Here is a 19,311-nt window from a genome sequence, read left to right as displayed (position 1 = left end):
AAGGCTTGACATAGTTAGGGGTATTACTGAGCTTTTGCATGACGATAATCACTATGTTCAACTTATTAAGGTAGCTAAAGAAATATTTGAGCAGCATGATGAGCCAGCAAATATTAGGGTAGTGATTAATGAGAACAAACGGCCTGTAGGAGAGCATGCTAGGAGGTACAATAGCCCGATGTGTGACGAGGTAGGAGTGCTAATGCCTAATGATAATGTAAATAATAGGGACATAGTTTTGCACTATAGGGATGGGTCTTTGCAGCGCATTTTTGAACTTCATAGGGGGTATGATCCTTTACAGTATCCTTTACTCTTTTCTTATGGCACCGATGGATGGCACATCAACCTGAAATTGGCTAATGGTAGGAAATTGACAGCCATGGTGTATTACCGCTACCACATCATGGTCAGGCAGCAAGTGCCTGTATTGCTTAAGGCTAAAAGGCTTTTCCAGCAATTCCTGGTTGACGCCTACTGTAAGATTGAAACTGAGCGCTTACAGTTTCTCAGGCGTGAGCAAAAGGCACTACGTGCTGATTGCTACCAGGATTTGCAGGATGCAATGGTAGATGGGGATGGTGACCCCAGGAATGTTGGTCGTAGGGTGATCCTACCGTCGTCATTTACTGGTGGACCACGCTACATGCATGAGCGTCAGCAGGATGCAATGACCTACGTTAGGAAGTATGGCCACCCCGACCTCTTTATCACCATGACCACCAATCCTAATTGGCCAGAGATTAGGAACAATCTACTACCAGGTCAAGAGCCTCTGGACCGTCCAGACTTAGTGGCACGTGTGTTTAGGCTTAAGGTGAAGAAATTGTTAGAGATGCTCACAAAGGAGATGATTTTTGGGAAACCACGGGCTTGGCTCTACTCAACAGAATGGCAAAAGGGAATGATAATCCAATGGGAGGCAAGTGCATGCTACTGTGTGGTGACTTCAGACAGATTCTACCTGTCATTCAAGGTGGCACTAGAGGTAACATTGTTGATGCTTGCCTCAAGCGATGGAGATGGGAAGTTTCCTATTGACACTCTACCTGATGTTGTCCAGCTACCTGACACCATGGGAACCTTTGTGGATAGCAAGGAGGAACTGGTTTCCAGGGTGTATCCAGATTTGCTCTCTAACTTTAGGGACTTGGCTTGGCTTTCTGAACGCTGCATTTTTGCTCCTCTTAACAAGACCACTCATTCCATCAACATGACTCTGGTGGAGCAGTTACCTGGTGACTGTTGTGAGTACAGGTCCTTAGACACCATACCTGATGAATCTCAGGCTGTTCACTTTCCAACAGAATTCTTGAACTCTTTAGAGGTATCTGGACTACCTCAGCATCTTCTCTTACCTAAAGTAGGCGCTCAAATTATTATTCTACGCTCTCTAGATCCTCCAAGGGTTACTAATGGCACTAGGTGTGTAGTTACTAAACTGTCGGCTAACACAGTAGAGGCCAAGATTTCTCACGGTAGATATGCAGGACACGATATTATAATACCACGCATTCCTCTCATTCCGAGTAACTCGGTTTTGCCTTTTGAATTTAGACGGCTTCAATTTCCAATTGCACTTTGCTTTGCTATGACCATTAACAAAAGCCAGGGCCAAACTTTTAAGGGTGTAGGATTAGATTTGACGGACGAAAGCTTCACACACGGCATGCTTTATGTGGCACTATCTAGGGTAGGTTCAGCAGGTAGATTGACACTTTTAGTTAGAGGGGATTGCAAAACACGTAATGTAGTCTATAGTGAGGTTTTTAGATAGGCAAACACATGCACTTTAGTTAGGTTTATCTGCTGCTACTGCTGCTTTGTGATATTGTGGATCAGCACCTGTGGATGGTGGTAAGGAAGGTATTATGGTAAAAAAAATGTATCAGATGGTTGCTTTGTATATTTATGTATGTGTGAAACTATTTATCTTTTCTATTCTTTTGTCTTTATGCATATCCTGGATGGTTTGCTCGGAGGAGGGATGACTGCAGCTACACAGTGAAATGACACGGTCCCGTGGCAGACTGTTCTTCACAACGTGAGGCACGTTGTGAAAATGGTAGCTATTTATAGACTTTGCAGCAATGATTTGAACTCTTTCTACACATGTATACAAAGCAGAGTGGAGCATTTTTTCGGTTTTTCCTGTGCAGCAAAACAAAAGAAAAGGCTGGCAGGTTTTTTCCATGAGCTGTCTTGGGCTGGATGACTGAAAATTTTTTGTTTTCATTTATTATTATTTCTTGCTAGCCCCCACTCTGTGCCCATGCTGTTATATTTTGTCATAACAGAATCGTTGTAGTGCAGATTACAGTAATTCATGGTATGTTTGGTTGATGGTAGAATTTGAGCAACTTAAGTCACAAAATATTCCAATAAGAGTGCACTTCTCCACAATTATTGCATTCATGCAATCCTTACACCACATTGTTTCCTTAGTCTTTTATAAAGTATCTATAATAGTATATTACCAACTGTAATTTCATTTAATTTCCATGTCATTGTACATACTGCCCTGCACGATAGGGCAGGTACTACAGCTAGTTACTAATAAAATCAAAAATAATTGAAGTATTACAAATTTTCTTTAAGTTCTTTTCTTCTTCCTGTGGTAAAGAAAAAAACACATGGGTTAAAAAAGCCCCAAAGCCAGCCATAGGCCGGCTTTGCAGTATGCAAATACAAAAAGAAGTGATATCTAATCAAAAAACAGCCAAGCTGTAAAAAAAGGTGCGGCCCCCAAAAAGGCCATGGTGAAAAAAGATGTGAAATCCAAGGTGGCGGCCAAGAAATGGCTGTGATGGTAGGTTAATGGTAAAAATTTTAATAATGACAATTCAGGTGAATTTTGTGCCACTTGGTCTTGGCACCAAATTCACCTGAATTGTTGTTATTAAAATTTTTACCATTAACCTACCATCACAGCCATTTCTTGGCCGCCACCTAGGATTTCACATCTTTTTTCACCATGGCCTTTTGGGGGGCCGTACTTTTTTTTACAGCTTGGCTGTTTTTGATTAGATACACTGTAGCTACTATGATTACTGTCATGCAATACTGTATGGTAGGGTCAACCCATTTACGGCTTTTCTTTCATGATGACTTTGTGGTATTGGTTATAGGTTTATTCAAACCCAAACATACATTCAGTGACCCATAATTCTTTCCACAAATTGTTACAATTTTTTTTTTTTAATTAACCCTTAAACCCGCATAATCCGGAAAACTGGATTTAAACTTAATAAATATGCACGCCTTGCATTAAGCGCTGTAACTTTCAAATCATCCATCCTGTTGCTATGCAATTTATGTCAATCTACTTGTGATGTAACAAGGATTAAATGATACCCAGGGTTTTACCCCTAATGCTAAATGGTGAGGCCAAAACTAGCCGTGAAAATAACTTTTCGGTAAGGAAACCCTTTACATACCTTTATAAAATGGTCGATAAGTCGATGGTAGTTGCTACTATCAACTTCCATTCGATTCATCGTGAAATTTTCAATCGGGCCATATATAACTCACATGAGTAAACCCACAATCAAAATTAAACACATGGCAAGAATTTTAAAACATGAAGACATGACTCATCGCTGTTCACCGCTTCATAACAAGTAAGCTACTATAGTTATAGTGTCCTTTTAACCTTCTCCAAGTAGCCCAGTGCATGCACTTTTAATCTATGTGTATTTGTAGGCTGTAAGAATTAAGTTACCCCACTTAGTGTCATCATGCGTATCCATATTGTGTAAACATACCTTTCCGAAAAGTTCTCTGCCGGTTTAAAGGTTAAACTATTGATCAACTAGTTGCAAGCATAGTAAATGCTGCTAAAAGAGAGTGTTGATATGGAAAATTAATGCCTTGATATGGTTTTGTTGGATGAAGAAGACAAGCAACCTGAATTAAGATAAAAGAAAAGGTACAGTACATCCCACTGGTTAGTTTATTATTGTGGCATAAAATAGTGACTGTGCACTGGTTTGTTTGGCCTCTAAACTTGCAACTGTGGCAATCAAGCTGGCAGTGAGACTAAAATCTGAGTTTAGCGATTTTCTTTTAAATTCTATACTATTGATTTTTATTTGTTTGTAATGTGTTATTCCATAAAGGTGATTTTCATCTAAAGTGATTTTTGAAGGCAGCATTTTAGGCAGTGCATGTCATTTCATGAGGATCCCTACTTAAACAGTACTACTGTACTGTTTGATATAGAGGCGTATTATATATGTATGCCCTCCTATACAGGTAACATACTTTCTTCACAACACCAATAGTCTTTTGCTATCACAGGGAGTCTAGTCTTGGAGTTTTCTAGCTCTGATAAACTGCCTCACCCCCTAAATCATAACACTTATATAGGCTTTTTATATGTATAGATTACCAACATGTACTTGTAAATGTTTGTTTATTTAGTTCTGGAATAGTCTATGGCTAGAATCATCTTATAAAAGGGTACCACATTACACACTTCTGCTGCTTTTTGTACACACACACACACACACACACACACACACACACACACACACACACACACACACACACACACACACACACACACACACACACACACACACACACACACACACAGTCACAGGTGTACTTTAGGTTGATCAGTTCTGAAATAATCTACTACAATGGTCTAGAATCATCTGGAATTTCTTAAAGAGTACCGCCACATTACACATTCCCGATTAGACCCATAGAATGCAGGTGTGCTTCAAGGTTGCAAGACAGTTGTCCCTTTCGATGGTGATATCAGATGAAAAACAGCCAATCAATACTTCGTAAGGTCTGGCTGCTTATCATTGGTTGGTTTTCATGTGGATACTATAATTCCCTTTCAGTATGCATGATAAGTTCGTAGTTGGTTAAGTGTGATCATTCTATGATCTAATCGATACGACATATCATACAGAACTACACTGTCCACAATAATTAGTCTGACACAAAGCTTACTATAGTTATCTCATGATAGTTCCACACCATAATGTGCATTAATTTACTAGGTGGAACCCTTTATGTACCCTGTATATACATATATTTCAACTCAAATATGGCTGTCAAGTTAACTTACATAGTCACAACAATATTGATGCAAGCCTGGCTACACAGTTATGTGTAGTTGTTACTTAAAGCTAGTGTATATGTAAATTTTGAAGGAAAGAAGCAGGTGTATCATACTGTTATTCTCCCATCAAAGAAGAATTAACTTAAAATTCTTGGTCCCCGGACAAGCCCCCAAATGTAATACTCCACTGAACAAACTACTATTAGAATCACTCTTATTATAACTCAGCATCAGAAGAAGAGAATACAACACACTATTACAGCTTATTTTATACTAACAGTTACAAAGATTAAGGTTACAATGTCAGGCTGGAAATAACAGGTTTACAATAACAGATACAAGTTTATTACAACAAATTTAAATTCAGGTTATTACATAAATACTTACTAAAACCACCTGTAAAGAATAGTAACCTTGTCAATTCAAAACTTGCTTCCTTAAACAATCAATTACCTTTTTATGCATGGTGCCTTTGATAGTACTGGATGAGTACAATCAAACCTTAATACTCCTTTATATTGGCTCAATGTGTTTCTGTTGAGTATTTAGACTATTGAAGCTATATAACTATGCAGCATATTATTACCATGATAAAGCAAATACAGCTAGTCCAGTCCTAAAGTAGGTAATATGCATACAGAGGCTATAATAAAGCAGTTTATACAAGCTCACACATGTGATGCAGTAGCTTTCAGTCACTTAGTAACAGCCTAAGTTGGATTAGTATCCATTTTTATAGTGTCCTTGTCCATTGGACCAGTGACATAAGCAGGATTATCATCCATTTTGACATTTTGACCCATCATAACATTTTCTTCAGTACTAACATTGCTTTTCTTGTTAGTGAGTTGATGCTTAAAATACATTCTGGCAATGATGACACTGATCAGTGTAGTAACAACAAGTGTGATTACAAATGTACCAACCACACCACCGACTACTGCTGCTACGTTGAGACTACATGTATCATCGTCATCATCTTGGTTACATCCATGAAAACACAATAATATATATACATGTATGTATTGTATGTACTATACTGCTTGTATTCAAATACAATTTACACATCATGCTACTGACATATGCAAATAGATAACTCTAAAAGATTGCAAGCCATATTGCCTCTCATACGAAACTATGAAAAGATAATAATAGTATTATTGTTCACAACTACAGAGGAGTAAGTGTTTAATGGTTGTCTATTTAATACCTAAAACCATGAAGTGAGCCGTAATCCACAGGTGTACGTTTCACCGTACACTTGTGTATCATCACCCTGTGCTACTGTATGTGTGTGCAACACTGCATATCTCTTTTGCCTTATAGAAGTACCTAAATTAGCATGTTTAAGAATTGCACAATTTTTAAAGTTAACTATGCATATATTATGTAATAATATGTACATAGCTTATGGTCCCTTATGCTATGCGAGGGATAGCTATATGTACGTAGTTGTAAATTTTAGAAAGAGTGCGCCTCAGAAGCTGTATGATACCATAAAAGAAAAAAAAACTGCCAATCTATGGAACTTTTTTCCCAAGACGGTTGCCCTAGAATTGTCTATCGTTCTGCCCGATTTCATTGTTACATTTGTTGAAGCGAATGCTTTATACATGGGAAAAGTTGGAATATATAGTACGTAAACGTGGTGATTTTGAGGTAAGGATCAAACTTGGCACATATATTGTGCTTCCAATGACATCTAGTTTAGGATAACAATTATAGTGTAATTGTGTTAGCCATTTTTGAATATTCATCATTGTCTTAATCTTCCTGTGGCATTATTTTACACTGTTTAAACACCACAGCAGCTTCAAATTGTAGTTGTTGAAAGAAACAACTCAGTCTTTATTCATAAAGTTATGATCATTTGATGAAATTTTGTAAGGTTACCTGTCCATTGGTAATTTATACCCAGGAGGTAAGTAAATTTAAATAATTTCATGACATAAAAATAATCATACAACTTTGGAGTGAAATGAACTATTGACTTCAACAAAAGTCAAGTTGTTTCTTACATTAGCATCTTTTATTTGGACCATATTTAATAATGCCTCAGACAAAAATGATGAATTTTTAGTACAAAAGTGGCTGCAAAGGTCACCAAATGTCATATCTGCAATGGCACTATATCAAAAAAATGAATCATACAGTACAATAGTACTGTATAGTAGGGACCACAAAGGAGTAGGCATGGCCCATGAAATAACATCACCCAAAAACCAGCCTCAGTTTTTCCTGACAACAATGAGGCAGTATTGGTTAGGCCCAAACATGCTTTCAGATTGACCCGAAACGCTTTCAACAAGTTGCTACGGAATATTTAAAATATATATTTAACAGAATTTTCTACTGACTGAGTAACTGATGCCTTCAGACAAGCGTAACTTGACAACGGCTATGGCTACGGGCTTGATTTTTTCACTGTTCGACGTCGCTTCGGCCCGAGAGGTACCTTTTGGCATACCGCAGTACATATAATGCATTCTTCATCAACTTACCAGTATCCTCCTTTGCGTCCCATTCATCTTTGCTGACAGCAAAAAGTGTATATTTAGTGGTAGCACGTGATGGCTTCCATTCGTAACAGAAATCATCCATATTTTTCATAGTTGCTATTTTGACTGCAGAGGCACTTTTCGAACAGTTCTTGATTCGTACTGCTGTGTAACGGGTTGAACATAGCTGACAACAAAGCGTAAAAGATACTTCACCTTTTTAGACAATAATTGATATACATAGCTGGGGCACATGGCACCATTTCAGATGCGGTATGCGTGGGTTCACCAGTCATAATAATTATTAACAAAAAAGTTAACAAACGAGTACACAGAAACATTTGGAATTTTCAACTAGAATAGGGACCATAGCACATTGATAAAAAGTACTGAAACAAGCTGGAGTAGTGCACAATATTAAATCACAGTAAAACAATAAGAAGTGTTATATCCCTACTGTAGAAGTGTTATATCCCTACTGTGTAGCTATTTCCATTATATGGTATCTTGAGCACAGTAGGGATACAACACTTCTTATTGTTTTACTGTGATTTAATATCATGCACTACTCATACTTGTTTCAGTACTTTTTATCGATGTGCTATGGTCCCTACTCTAGTTGAAAATTTCAATTTTTTTCTGTGTAGTTGTGTTATTAGGAATATAATTGATATTGAAAGTTTTCTCACAAGTGATGTAAATTTTGCACTATATTCCACTTTACTATTACTTCTAGGAAACTACCCAGCATATACAATATTCCATTACCATTGTCTGTCTCCAATTTACAAACAGACCTACCAAATATCTATGTTTTTCATGCTATTATTTTAAACTTCAATGGCTGTTGGATAAACAATTGCAAGTCCTGCAGTACCTCATGGGAAATACTGTTTAAACCCTAAACAACCACATAATAATCCTTATAGACTTCCTTCTATAGGCGCTCTGATCTGAGCTTGTCAAGCTGATTTTGTTTATTATATATGCATGCATGCCTGACAAATGTCCCTCTGACTTAGTATGTAATAGTTGTTGTAGTTATAATGGTTGTAGTTGAGCATTAGCAATAAAATTATTAGTTCATTGGTTGAATAATGAAATCAGTGTATTGTAATACAAGCATGTTTCTAATCTAAAAAGCACATCATGCATGTAGTTTACCATATCCATACAAGAACAGCCGAGGTGTATATAGAAAGAGCGTGGCATTCAAAAGTCTGGGTGAAAAAAAGTTGTGAAATCAAAGGTGGCGGGCATGAAATAGCTGCAATGATGTTAACAATAATACATTTAATAATGCACAAAGAATTATTAAAATTTATTATCATTAACATAACAAGAAAACTTTTCTTTTTGTGACTGTTTTAGTATAACTCTTAGGCACCAGTATTGACCTACTCTACCACAATACTTAAACACATGTACAGTAGTTATGGGCACAGTTTTACATAGTATAGTACATTGTAGATACAGTGTGTGAAACGGAATTGTATTAGGAGTTGTATATGCACTTCATGGTGTCGTTCCTTCTGAAATTACCTTAAACACATTCTAAAGAATCAACCTAGCAAATTAAATTCTGTATAGCCATGTGCATGTCCAGATCATATCCATGAGGAACTACACGACAATTAATGGGACTACATGCAGTGTTGAGACTTTGTAGAGACAATTGCTACACTATGTAGTTCACTGTATAATCATTTGGAAATAAAGTTTAGCTATATCATATAGCTGCAGTATTAATTGTTTCATACTGTATACTAGTTCATTAAATATGTTGGAGTTAAGGTTATTATGCTCCTAAAGTTGAGCATTATGCATGCTTTTAAACAGTGCTCAAAAAACCAAGTTATATTATTTTTGAGAAATGCCCCTTATTCACAAAATTATACGACCATCATTGGCCAATAACATCAGTTTTCACTTAACTGGTTGCTATATTAGAGTATTTCTTTGTGACACAGAGTTTAATAATTGTGTGATTGTTCTATTAGATTTTCTGACTGCTTTATTAGAGTACCTAAATTTTTTAAACGAAATTGTGCAAATTACAAATTTTCTCACTGTTAAAGCTTTATAATCACTTCAAAATGCCTGATCCCACACATACCTATTATCCTACACCCCTATTATAATTACCACATCATTAACCATTACAATACATGGTATGCAAGCAAGTTGGAGATCTAACATTTCCAAGAATGCTATCTCTCAGTACAAGTTGTCTGGAAATTAATTATAAGTCACTATCTGGTCTGGGAGTTTTTTTTCTTCTGAAGTTTCTGACTCCCAGCTACACACACTTCACAGGCCTCTATAGTGGAATTATAATAAATTGATTAGTTGTTCAACCACCTACAATACTCACACACTCATATATGTTCATGTAACCTGCTAAGCAATTTGTAAATCGCAAATTGTAAATATACTATAAACAATATTATGCCGTGCTGTATATTACCACACTTGAGGCCAACTAGCCAATAAAATTAGTGACATTATTATAATTGATTTGTAATTTTTCCACAAATTTAAAACAGAAATACATGCATACATAGTGAAGCATCTTCTCAGCTGTTTTATATTGTAAAATGTTTACCTGCATGCTCAACCATAATACAGCCCTTTATTTGTTTGCTCTTAGCCTGAAACATCTCTCTTAAGTAAGTCAACAGGTATGCAAACACTTACAAATAGCATGATTTTCCCATATAATGATTTCAGAAAAATAACATGCCCCCTGATCATGAACCATATATGGAATGTAGATAAGTGAACTTGTACTACTTTTAAATTACCTTGTGGTCCTGTTGTTTGCACAATCATTGCAATGGCTGTCCCATTACCAGCTGCATTATTGGCCAATGCTAGTATAATATAACATGTATTATTCTGTAGACCATCAAATCTATGGGTCTTCTGTTCAGTGGAAGTACCATTGACTAGAGTTCCATCGTCATATGATATGGTGACATAATACTTCAAAACGTTTCCACAAAATGTAGTACTTGCTGCATCCCAGCTTACTGTGATTGTATCATTAGTTGTAGAAGTATTTCTCAAGTTCCTTACACCTATAGATTGCACAATATGCAATAGACTGTACTCAGTGCAAATCCACATGTACCAGATCATACCAGCAATAATATGTATCAACCAAAACAAATAATTATAATACTTGTATTATAGTGCACTTGTAATAATTATTATAGTCTTGTATTACATGCGCTTTAGTGTCTTAATGTGAAGCAAGATATACACTACTACATTAACTGAAAGCCTATTTTATAGTTCTTAGCTAGACAAGCAGAATTGAGAATTTTCAATTGAGTGAGCTGAGATACAGAGAAAGTACAGCAAACACAATCTGCTATAAGGGTATACTTTTGCAATTTAATGCTTTAGTGAAATCGATGTTGCCACACTTGCAAAATAATAAAAAATGCCATTAATATAGTGATGTGCAATAATATCGATAGTATGATAATCGTATCACAGTGGTTCATTATTGTGATATGACAATAGCTTGTGATTATCTTGAGCACTGATATTAGACATTCTTAACTCACTGGAATTACTCGAACAATTAAAGCATTCATTTGTTTATTCAATTATGTGTTTTCTGAGATTGAACTTTGCTATATTTTGGCATGACATATATACATTCGGGTATATAGGATGTGCCTTTACCCGTACTCATAGAAATTAAGTAAAATTAGTGCTACATTATACATCTTATCATTTGGATTTACTATCATGATAACTATCGTATCGTGATGCAATTATCATGATTAATCGATATAGTTGCAAACTTATTATCGCACATCACTACAGTAATAAAACAAATACAATACAAATTTTCAAAACTTTCAACAGAGGATTGAATAGAGACTGTGACCTAAAATTTAGTACATATTTGATGATAAATAAGCTCACTATTAAATAATTGCTTGTCCAATATCTATCCAGTGGTCATACAGAAGTATGTGTACTTTTAAAACATGAACATACACACACACACATATATATATACCACTCACTGCTAGGCACAGCTTGCGATAGCTCTGGAGTGTCAACAGTTATCATTCCAGGATCTCCATTGCAAACTCTATTAACACCAACTACAGTAATATTAAAGTTAGAGGTGTCAGAAATTTTAGCAATTGAATATGTAGTATTAGTGAGACTCCTCATCACTACTCCATCAGATGGTGATATTGTCACATTATATGATACTGGTCCATATATTGGGTCACTAGTCACAGGATCCCATGATATGGTGAAAGCAGTCACACAGATGTCAGATACATTTATGCTGGTTATGGTAGTAGGAGCACCTATAAAATTAATTTTGGTAAAAATCCGACAGTAACATAATATAGCTACATAGTGTACATAAAGTCTCTAGTCATGCAAACATCAATATTTCTATTATTGACGACATTAGCAATCAGAGTGAGCACATGCACAGCTATACACTTTCGGGCAAAGTAGAGTGTTTCAGTTCAATAGTTGTGTGTTCTAAAACACTGTACATACATAGGTGATAGTATAGCACTTGGCATTTAAAATGATGATGATATTAATGATAAATTTTAACGAGCACATTTTCATAAACGCCAACGGGGGATTTGACTTATTAAAATCAAATTCTCCACCAAATGGGGTACGGCTAGTAGCCAAATCCCCATGTAGCATAAACTTAGGAAACAGGTTGTAAGTTAGTCAAACACCAAAAAATTTGAAACAGTCAAATGTCCCACAAATTCAGACAGATTAAATTTCCCCACTAATAAGCGGCTTAATATTGATAGGTGCATAACATACTCAGAACTAAGAAGTGGTACCAATCAATAAGTTTATTTCCCAATAATAATAATTACAGGATCTTTAAATTCTGATCTGCTCTGAGCCCTGTAAAGTTTCTGGGCATGCAGCTTTGCTCAGAATGTCAATAAAGAGATAGTGGGCGCATGATAAGAGTTTAGGCACAAGTCTCTTAGTGTTACTATTATATATTATAGTTGTCCACAAATTCCATTATATTATAGCTATAAGACTGCAGAACACTAAAGGTACAATCCCATACAAGGTGCTTGCTTATCAATGCACATATGTACCTTACAGAAACAAGCAACCTAATAATGGGCTATAATATGACTGCATTTCTATTATTGGTGTCATTTGGTGATGCACTCGTATTACAAAAATGGAAATTCATGATCAGCTACAATTAGGAAGTTGGCTTAATGATCAAAATAGCTATTCAGCATATTCTGAAGTATGCACATTCAATAATGATGAGTATGGGAAACGCGTGACGTGAAGAGACCCATGGCCATATACTTCAACAATTTACTTTTTCAACAACCAGCTGTGTAGCTATATAGTGATAGCTAGGAAATACTATGATACGGGAGTATGATGAACAATTATTATGAAGATACAGCACTAATTTTAATTACGTACACATAATTTGGTATAAGTATAATTATTTTATAGTAAGTACTAAGTAGTAAGCTTGTAATTTTATGAACCTTCTGGGGCTAAATATATGCAAGTTTGTCATTCCACTTCATAATATTGCTCCCTGTATAAAACAGCAATCGTCTAGCCCACAATTATGATGTGGTGTGACAACCAGACACTAAAGTGCAATTGTCAAAACATTAATTTTTACCCTCTTGGTGGAGGTGTTTTTATGTTTATAATTATAATCTCTATAATTAGGTGCACATGTCATGCGAACAGTAGTATAAGCATTGCAGCATAGCCCCCAAAAATTAGTGTACTTTTTCATAAAAGCATGAAACTTTCCACATAAATAGTATTCCTTGTGACATCTATTTTTTGATATAGTGCCATTGCAGATTTGACCATTGGTGACCTTTGTGGCCATGTTTGCACAGAAATTTGACTATCTCTGTCTTTATCTCCCTGAGGCATTAAGTAACTTACTAAAGTATGGCACCAAAGTAAAGGTCTTGTTAAATGAAACAACTTGATTTTGAAGTTAATAGGTAATTCCATTTTAAAGTTGTAATTGCTTTTAATAGCTGTAAAATTGAGGGGAGTTAAATTATCTCTAAATTCATGGGTAGTATTAATGATAATAACTTTGTAACGAAATCATCTATTAACTTCAATTAAAAACTAAGTTGTTTCATTCAACAATATCTTTATTTTGGTACCATGTTTAACAAGTTAAATAATGCCTCAGGGAGATAAAGACATAAATGATCGATTTGCAAAGTGGTCATAAAGGTCAAATCTGCAATGGAAAAAAACTTACGTCATGAGGAGTACTACTTATGTGGAAAGTTTCATGCTTTTTATGAAAAAAAATGCATGATTTTTGTGTTGTGCTGCTAAACTATAAGGTCTGGCTGATTATATTTACAAAATCACACTTGAACAAGATACAGCTCTGTGTGTACTTCATATACACTCATTCAATGCCTTAGGCATATTAATAAGCTCTAGAATAATTATTCATGCATGCAATATTATGCTGTAGAAGACTGTAACCCCACAAGGAGTAGGGTATCATTGACCTTAATTCACACATTCAGGTGTATAATTATTATTTTATAAGAATAGATCAAAATTATCATGCATCATCATTATCATCGCCATTCATCATCATTGCCATCATCATTATCAGCATCACCCATAATCATCATCATCAATCATCATCACCCCTCAGTCATCAATCATCATCACCCATCATCAGGTCGTCATCATCGATCATCAGTCATCATCATAGATCATCATCACCCATCAATCATCATCATTGATCATCATCATCATCATAGATCATCATCACCCATCAATCATCATCATTGATCATCATCATCATCATAGATCATCATCACCCATCAATCATCATCATTGATCGTCAGTCATCATCATCATCAGTCATCGATCATCATCGTCAGTCATCATCATCGTCAGTCATCGATCATCATCATCAGTCATCATCATTGATCATCATCATCATCATAGATCATCATCACCCATCAATCATCATCATTGATCGTCAGTCATCATCATCAGTCATCGATCATCATCGTCAGTCATCATCATCGTCAGTCATCATCACCATCAGTCATCGATCATCATCATCAGTCATCATCACCGATCATCATTGTCAGTCATCATCATCGTCAGTCATCGATCATCATCGTCAGTCATCATCATCCATCATCATTGTCAGTCATCATCATCGATCATCATTCTCAGTCATCATCATAGATAATCATCAATCATCATCATCAGGCATCCATCAGTCATCATCATTGGGTCGTCATCATCTTCAGGTCATCATCAAACATGACCAATTTTAAGTCCATGTAACTAAGATATTTAAATTACAGAAATCCTACCCGTTTGTGGGGGTTAAACCTCCAATACCTAAATGAATTTTTACAGCCATGCCACAACATTATTATGTTGTGCAACCCCCAGTTCTACAATCAGCACTACTAAGCTGAACCATTGCTCACTATCAACTTATTTTCAACTTTGATATAATTGATCATTCACATAGACTGTATTTATTTATTTATTTATTGATTAGCAAAAACCCATTGGGTAAAAATGCTAATGTACAGAAATAAAAATTTATTAGTGTCTATGCATTTTGCAAACAATTCTTGAAAGTGAGCAAGTCTATACTGTCTAGATCTTCCATATTTATATTGTTCCAGTCTGGTATCAGTCTTGGTAAGAAAGAGTTCGATTCATTCTGGCATGCAGCTGTCTTCAAGGGGTGGTTTGCTCTGGTACTTGTTGCAGGAGATAACACTGGCAGATACTGATTTGGAACATAAATTAATTTGTTTACAAACTTAAATAACAGTGCCTGTTTCCTACGATCTTCTAGTGTTGGCCATTTTAATTCTACTAACATTTCAGTTATGCTGTCCCTATGATTCCTTCTCCAAGGTCTGTTCAACACGTAGCACGATGTTGTATCATCTCTAATTGTGAATGAGTGTTTGTTGGTGTGGATCCCCTGTTTATAAACACTGCATGCCAGATATATTGCTGTTTGACTTGATATAGGGATTTTTTTTTCCTTACTTTGGCCCCTTTTCTGTTACACCTTATCGTCAAGTCATTAGGTCTAAGTCCTTGAAATTATGCACCTATCAATGTATTGCCCCACCACCCCCCTCCTCGGGCGTAAGTGGGGCTTTACAGGGGGGATTGACATGAAACTGCTTTCCCACTATGGGGCATTTGACGATCGTTCAGTAAGCACCCAAATATTTTTTTGTTATAACTTCCTTCGCTATGTCAAATCCCGAGTAAATCCCGCGTTGCACTGGGGCCAACGGTGGGGATTTGACACGATAGGTTTGCCCTACTATGGGGCATTTGACATTCGGCTGTGTCAATTCCCCACTATAGCCCCATATATGCCCGAGGGGGGGTAGTGGGGCAATACATTGATAGGTGCATTAGGTTAGGTAATCCTAAGGCTGCAACACATGTTGCTGTCAGACCTTCAGTGCTGGTCACTGTAAAGTGTTAATAATAATAATAAAAAATTCATGCTGAGCAGTGATGGTCGGCAAGCAAAATCAATCATTCAAAGTCAAAATGCCTAGTTCAGTTGGGAGGCCCGCAGGCTTTACTTGCTCCAGTGCTCCGCCTTCCCCTCATCCCTGCAGCTGATTTTTCTTGACACCTGGCAATAGGCCATAGATGCAGTCCAAGATGCAGTCCTATATGCATGCATCAAGCTAGTCTGATAGGCTAATACACCATACATCATAGGCTCTAATACACTTTCAGTACTGACAGTGGCATTGCCAGCACCATGCCAGCCCCTACGTACGTGTACCTGTACCCTACGGTTGTGCATCATTTCTGACAGTGGTTAGCCAGTCTCAGGCTACCAAATTCAGTTGATAATACAAATTATGACTAAGTACCTACACTGGCCAGATCACATAGTTCAGCTTTTCATCCCGGCCAGTGATTGCATGGTAGTCTCCCGCACGTTTCCTTTCAACGGTAGCTAATTTTACACAGCTGCATGACTATCATAGTAGCACACTACACATCCATGCTGAATATCCATACATACTACGGCAGAGCGTGGCATTCCCGGTCACATGATCCAGACTGAGTCTGGAGGTGAGTCCCGTGATTTCAATACCGCATCTATTTGTGACGTGCAACAATAGCTATACATCAGCTCTCAATGTAGTCTATATACAGGGGCGGATCCAGAGTTTGGAAAGAGGGGGGGCACCTTTCTAAAAAACAGTTGAAGACCAAAAAAACTTGCTGAAAACCAGTTGAAGACCAAAAAAAAAAAAAAAGGTCACGACAATAATAGCTAGTTATCCTTACCAACTATATCACGTCTGTTATGTAAAATAAAATCCTATTTATAGCTTCATAGGTAAGCTACACTGCCTCATGAACATTGTGACTGCTTTATTAGAGTAATTGACTGCTCTATTAGAGTATCTCGATCTTGTATGCAATTTCTTGAAGGGGGGCATTTGCCCCAAATGCCCCATCCTGGATCCGCCACTGATATAGTCTAATTATAATGCCTTTTAAACACTCTTTTATAAAGAATAGTGTAGATTTGGAAAAACACAATAAATGTAGCTAGCTACAAAATTTGTTTCCGTTTTTCTCCACAGCATTGTAAGCATCACAGATTTCAAACACTTAACTAGCTAGTTCCTTTCAATATTGCTGAATTGTCAAATTTTGAAGGAAAAAAATGAATGTGTGCAGTGGAAATAACTCTATTCACAAATCCCAAAATACAGCCTTGGCAGTACTCACTGTAAATTGATGGTATGACTACATACTTCTAGATATGAAGTATGATGATCATATATACTAAATGAATAGAAGTGTCATGCCATCATTTAGCTATGCAGTGTGTATAAAGGATTCCACCTAGTAAATTAATGTTTGCATGCATGTACATTTTATGGTATGGAACTATCATGAGATAAGCTTCAGGTTAATTATTGTAAACAGTGTAGTTCTGCATGATAAGTATTATCAAGAGTACATGTACTCTTAGTCATAGTATTATACTGCATATAATCTAGTAGATCTACCACCAGTAATTGGATTTTTTTTGCCAGTGTTTTATCTAGTTATCATAATTTTTTTTCCATCAGCAATTTTGTTGTGCTATACTGAGGCTGCTTTACAATGTGTACATCAGTGACATTATCCTAATCAATACACCATGCATGATAATGTGACTGGATTTGTGAAAAGGGGTCTTCCACACACATCCAATTCCGGAACTATGTTGGTGCTCACTACTTTAAGTTCCAATCTGAAGTTATGAGTCACCTAATTTGGTAGCTAAATTGGATGTGTGTGGAAGACCCCTTTTCACAAATCTGGTCACATATATACTTACACTGTATATAGTCACACCCATGCAATTTGCAACTATTTTAGTGGTTTGTACTAGTAATACTATAGCATGGGTAGCAGTGAAATTTGGGATAAATACCACGAGTGTTGTATTGGAAATGGGGATAAATTTCACGAAGCGAAGCCGAGTGAAATTTACCATTTCCAATACAACAAGAGTGGTATTTATCCCAAATTTCACTGCTACCATAGGATCTATGCTGCTACCCATGCTACTCCCAGTTAATACCATACTCGCTGCATATACGCATGCTGTGCATTAGCGTTGCCATGTACGCAATTTGTCACTATGTACTAAACACGCGTCAAGGCTACATTGTTAACATAAATTCTAGCCAATGAAATTGCAATTACAACTTTTCACTGCTGTCAGTGAAATACGGGATAAATTTCACTGCTACTATTGAGACTTTTGTATGGGCAGTGAAACAGGTATGGTATTACAATATAAATCACACATACTTGTTATACTATACCAAAAACATCCTGTGACATACATAAACATGATAATTATGTTTGGTAACAATTACACTCTGGTGTTTGTCTAACCAATTAGATCATAGATTGATCACACTATGAACTTATCATGATCAAGTGATGGAACTACGTATGCATATAAGTGATATAGTAGTGAAGGTCATACATATAGCTATACCAACATCATATCTACCTCAGTTATATTAGTTGTCTTAAAAGTATAACTATGTAACAATCCACAAGAAATATTACATATGAAAAGCACAGCAACACTACCCACCCCACAAGTATGCATATATACACATGTCGGTTGTCAGTCATACAAAAATTCTGAAAGGGAATTATGGTATCCACATGAAAACCAACCGATGATAAGCAGCCAGACCTTACGAAGTACTGGTTGGCTGTTTTTCATGTTATATCACCAGTGAAAGGAATTTTAACTGACAGCTGTCTTGTAATCTATTGTAAGTTATTAATAAACATGGCAAGATCATCAATGAATGCAGTGGATGTAATTGTGGTGGTACACTTAGTACCTACACCACTCAGCTAGGTCATGATTAATCATCTTCAACAGCTAGCTGTTATCCTTGAGGGAAAAATTTAAAGGGATGTTGTAAACATGGAATGCAGAATGGAAAGGTGTTCCTCTGTTAAAAGATTATACCATATAGCCTAAATATTTTGAGGGGAAATTTTTTTGCTGATTTTGCATTTTTGGGAGTTAGCAGTGAAAATTTTAACCCTGAAATATTTAGACCTCTATATAGTCCAACACATTTGGAGAGAGCTTGCAAATCCACAAAAAAATTATTTTTA

At 36.4% G+C, this 19,311-nt stretch overlaps 1 protein-coding gene across 1 annotated transcript; it reads right to left on the bottom strand.

Annotated features, from left to right (window-relative positions):
• Positions 1–5,641: 5,641 nt before the first annotated feature.
• On the bottom strand, positions 5,642–13,480 carry LOC136246467 (chitinase A1-like). Its single transcript, XM_066037945.1, has 4 exons — positions 13,459–13,480; positions 11,622–11,918; positions 10,380–10,655; positions 5,642–6,056 (listed from the first exon to the last, which is right to left on the bottom strand). The coding sequence occupies exons 1-4, from the start codon at positions 13,478–13,480 to the stop codon at positions 5,788–5,790; spliced, it is 864 nt and encodes a 287-aa protein (XP_065894017.1). The 3' UTR covers positions 5,642–5,787.
• Between the last annotated feature and the right edge of the window lie 5,831 nt (positions 13,481–19,311).

This window comes from Dysidea avara, chromosome 1 (genome assembly GCF_963678975.1).
Source record: "Dysidea avara chromosome 1, odDysAvar1.4, whole genome shotgun sequence".
Taxonomy (NCBI): domain Eukaryota; kingdom Metazoa; phylum Porifera; class Demospongiae; order Dictyoceratida; family Dysideidae; genus Dysidea; species Dysidea avara.
Note: the sequence above shows the minus strand (reverse complement) of the source record. Positions and strands in the feature narration are given on the sequence as shown.

Excerpts from the sequence above, each read along its gene's own strand:
- LOC136246467 (XM_066037945.1), bottom strand. The coding sequence starts at position 13,480 with ATGGCCACAAAGGTCACCAATG. Across the intron at positions 10,656-11,621 it reads ATCGCAAGCTGTGCCTAGCA|GTGTAAGGAACTTGAGAAAT; the intron begins GTGAGTGGTATA and ends TGCAATCTATAG. Across the intron at positions 6,057-10,379 it reads GCAAACAACAGGACCACAAG|ATGATGACGATGATACATGT; the intron begins GTAATTTAAAAG and ends GATGTAACCAAG.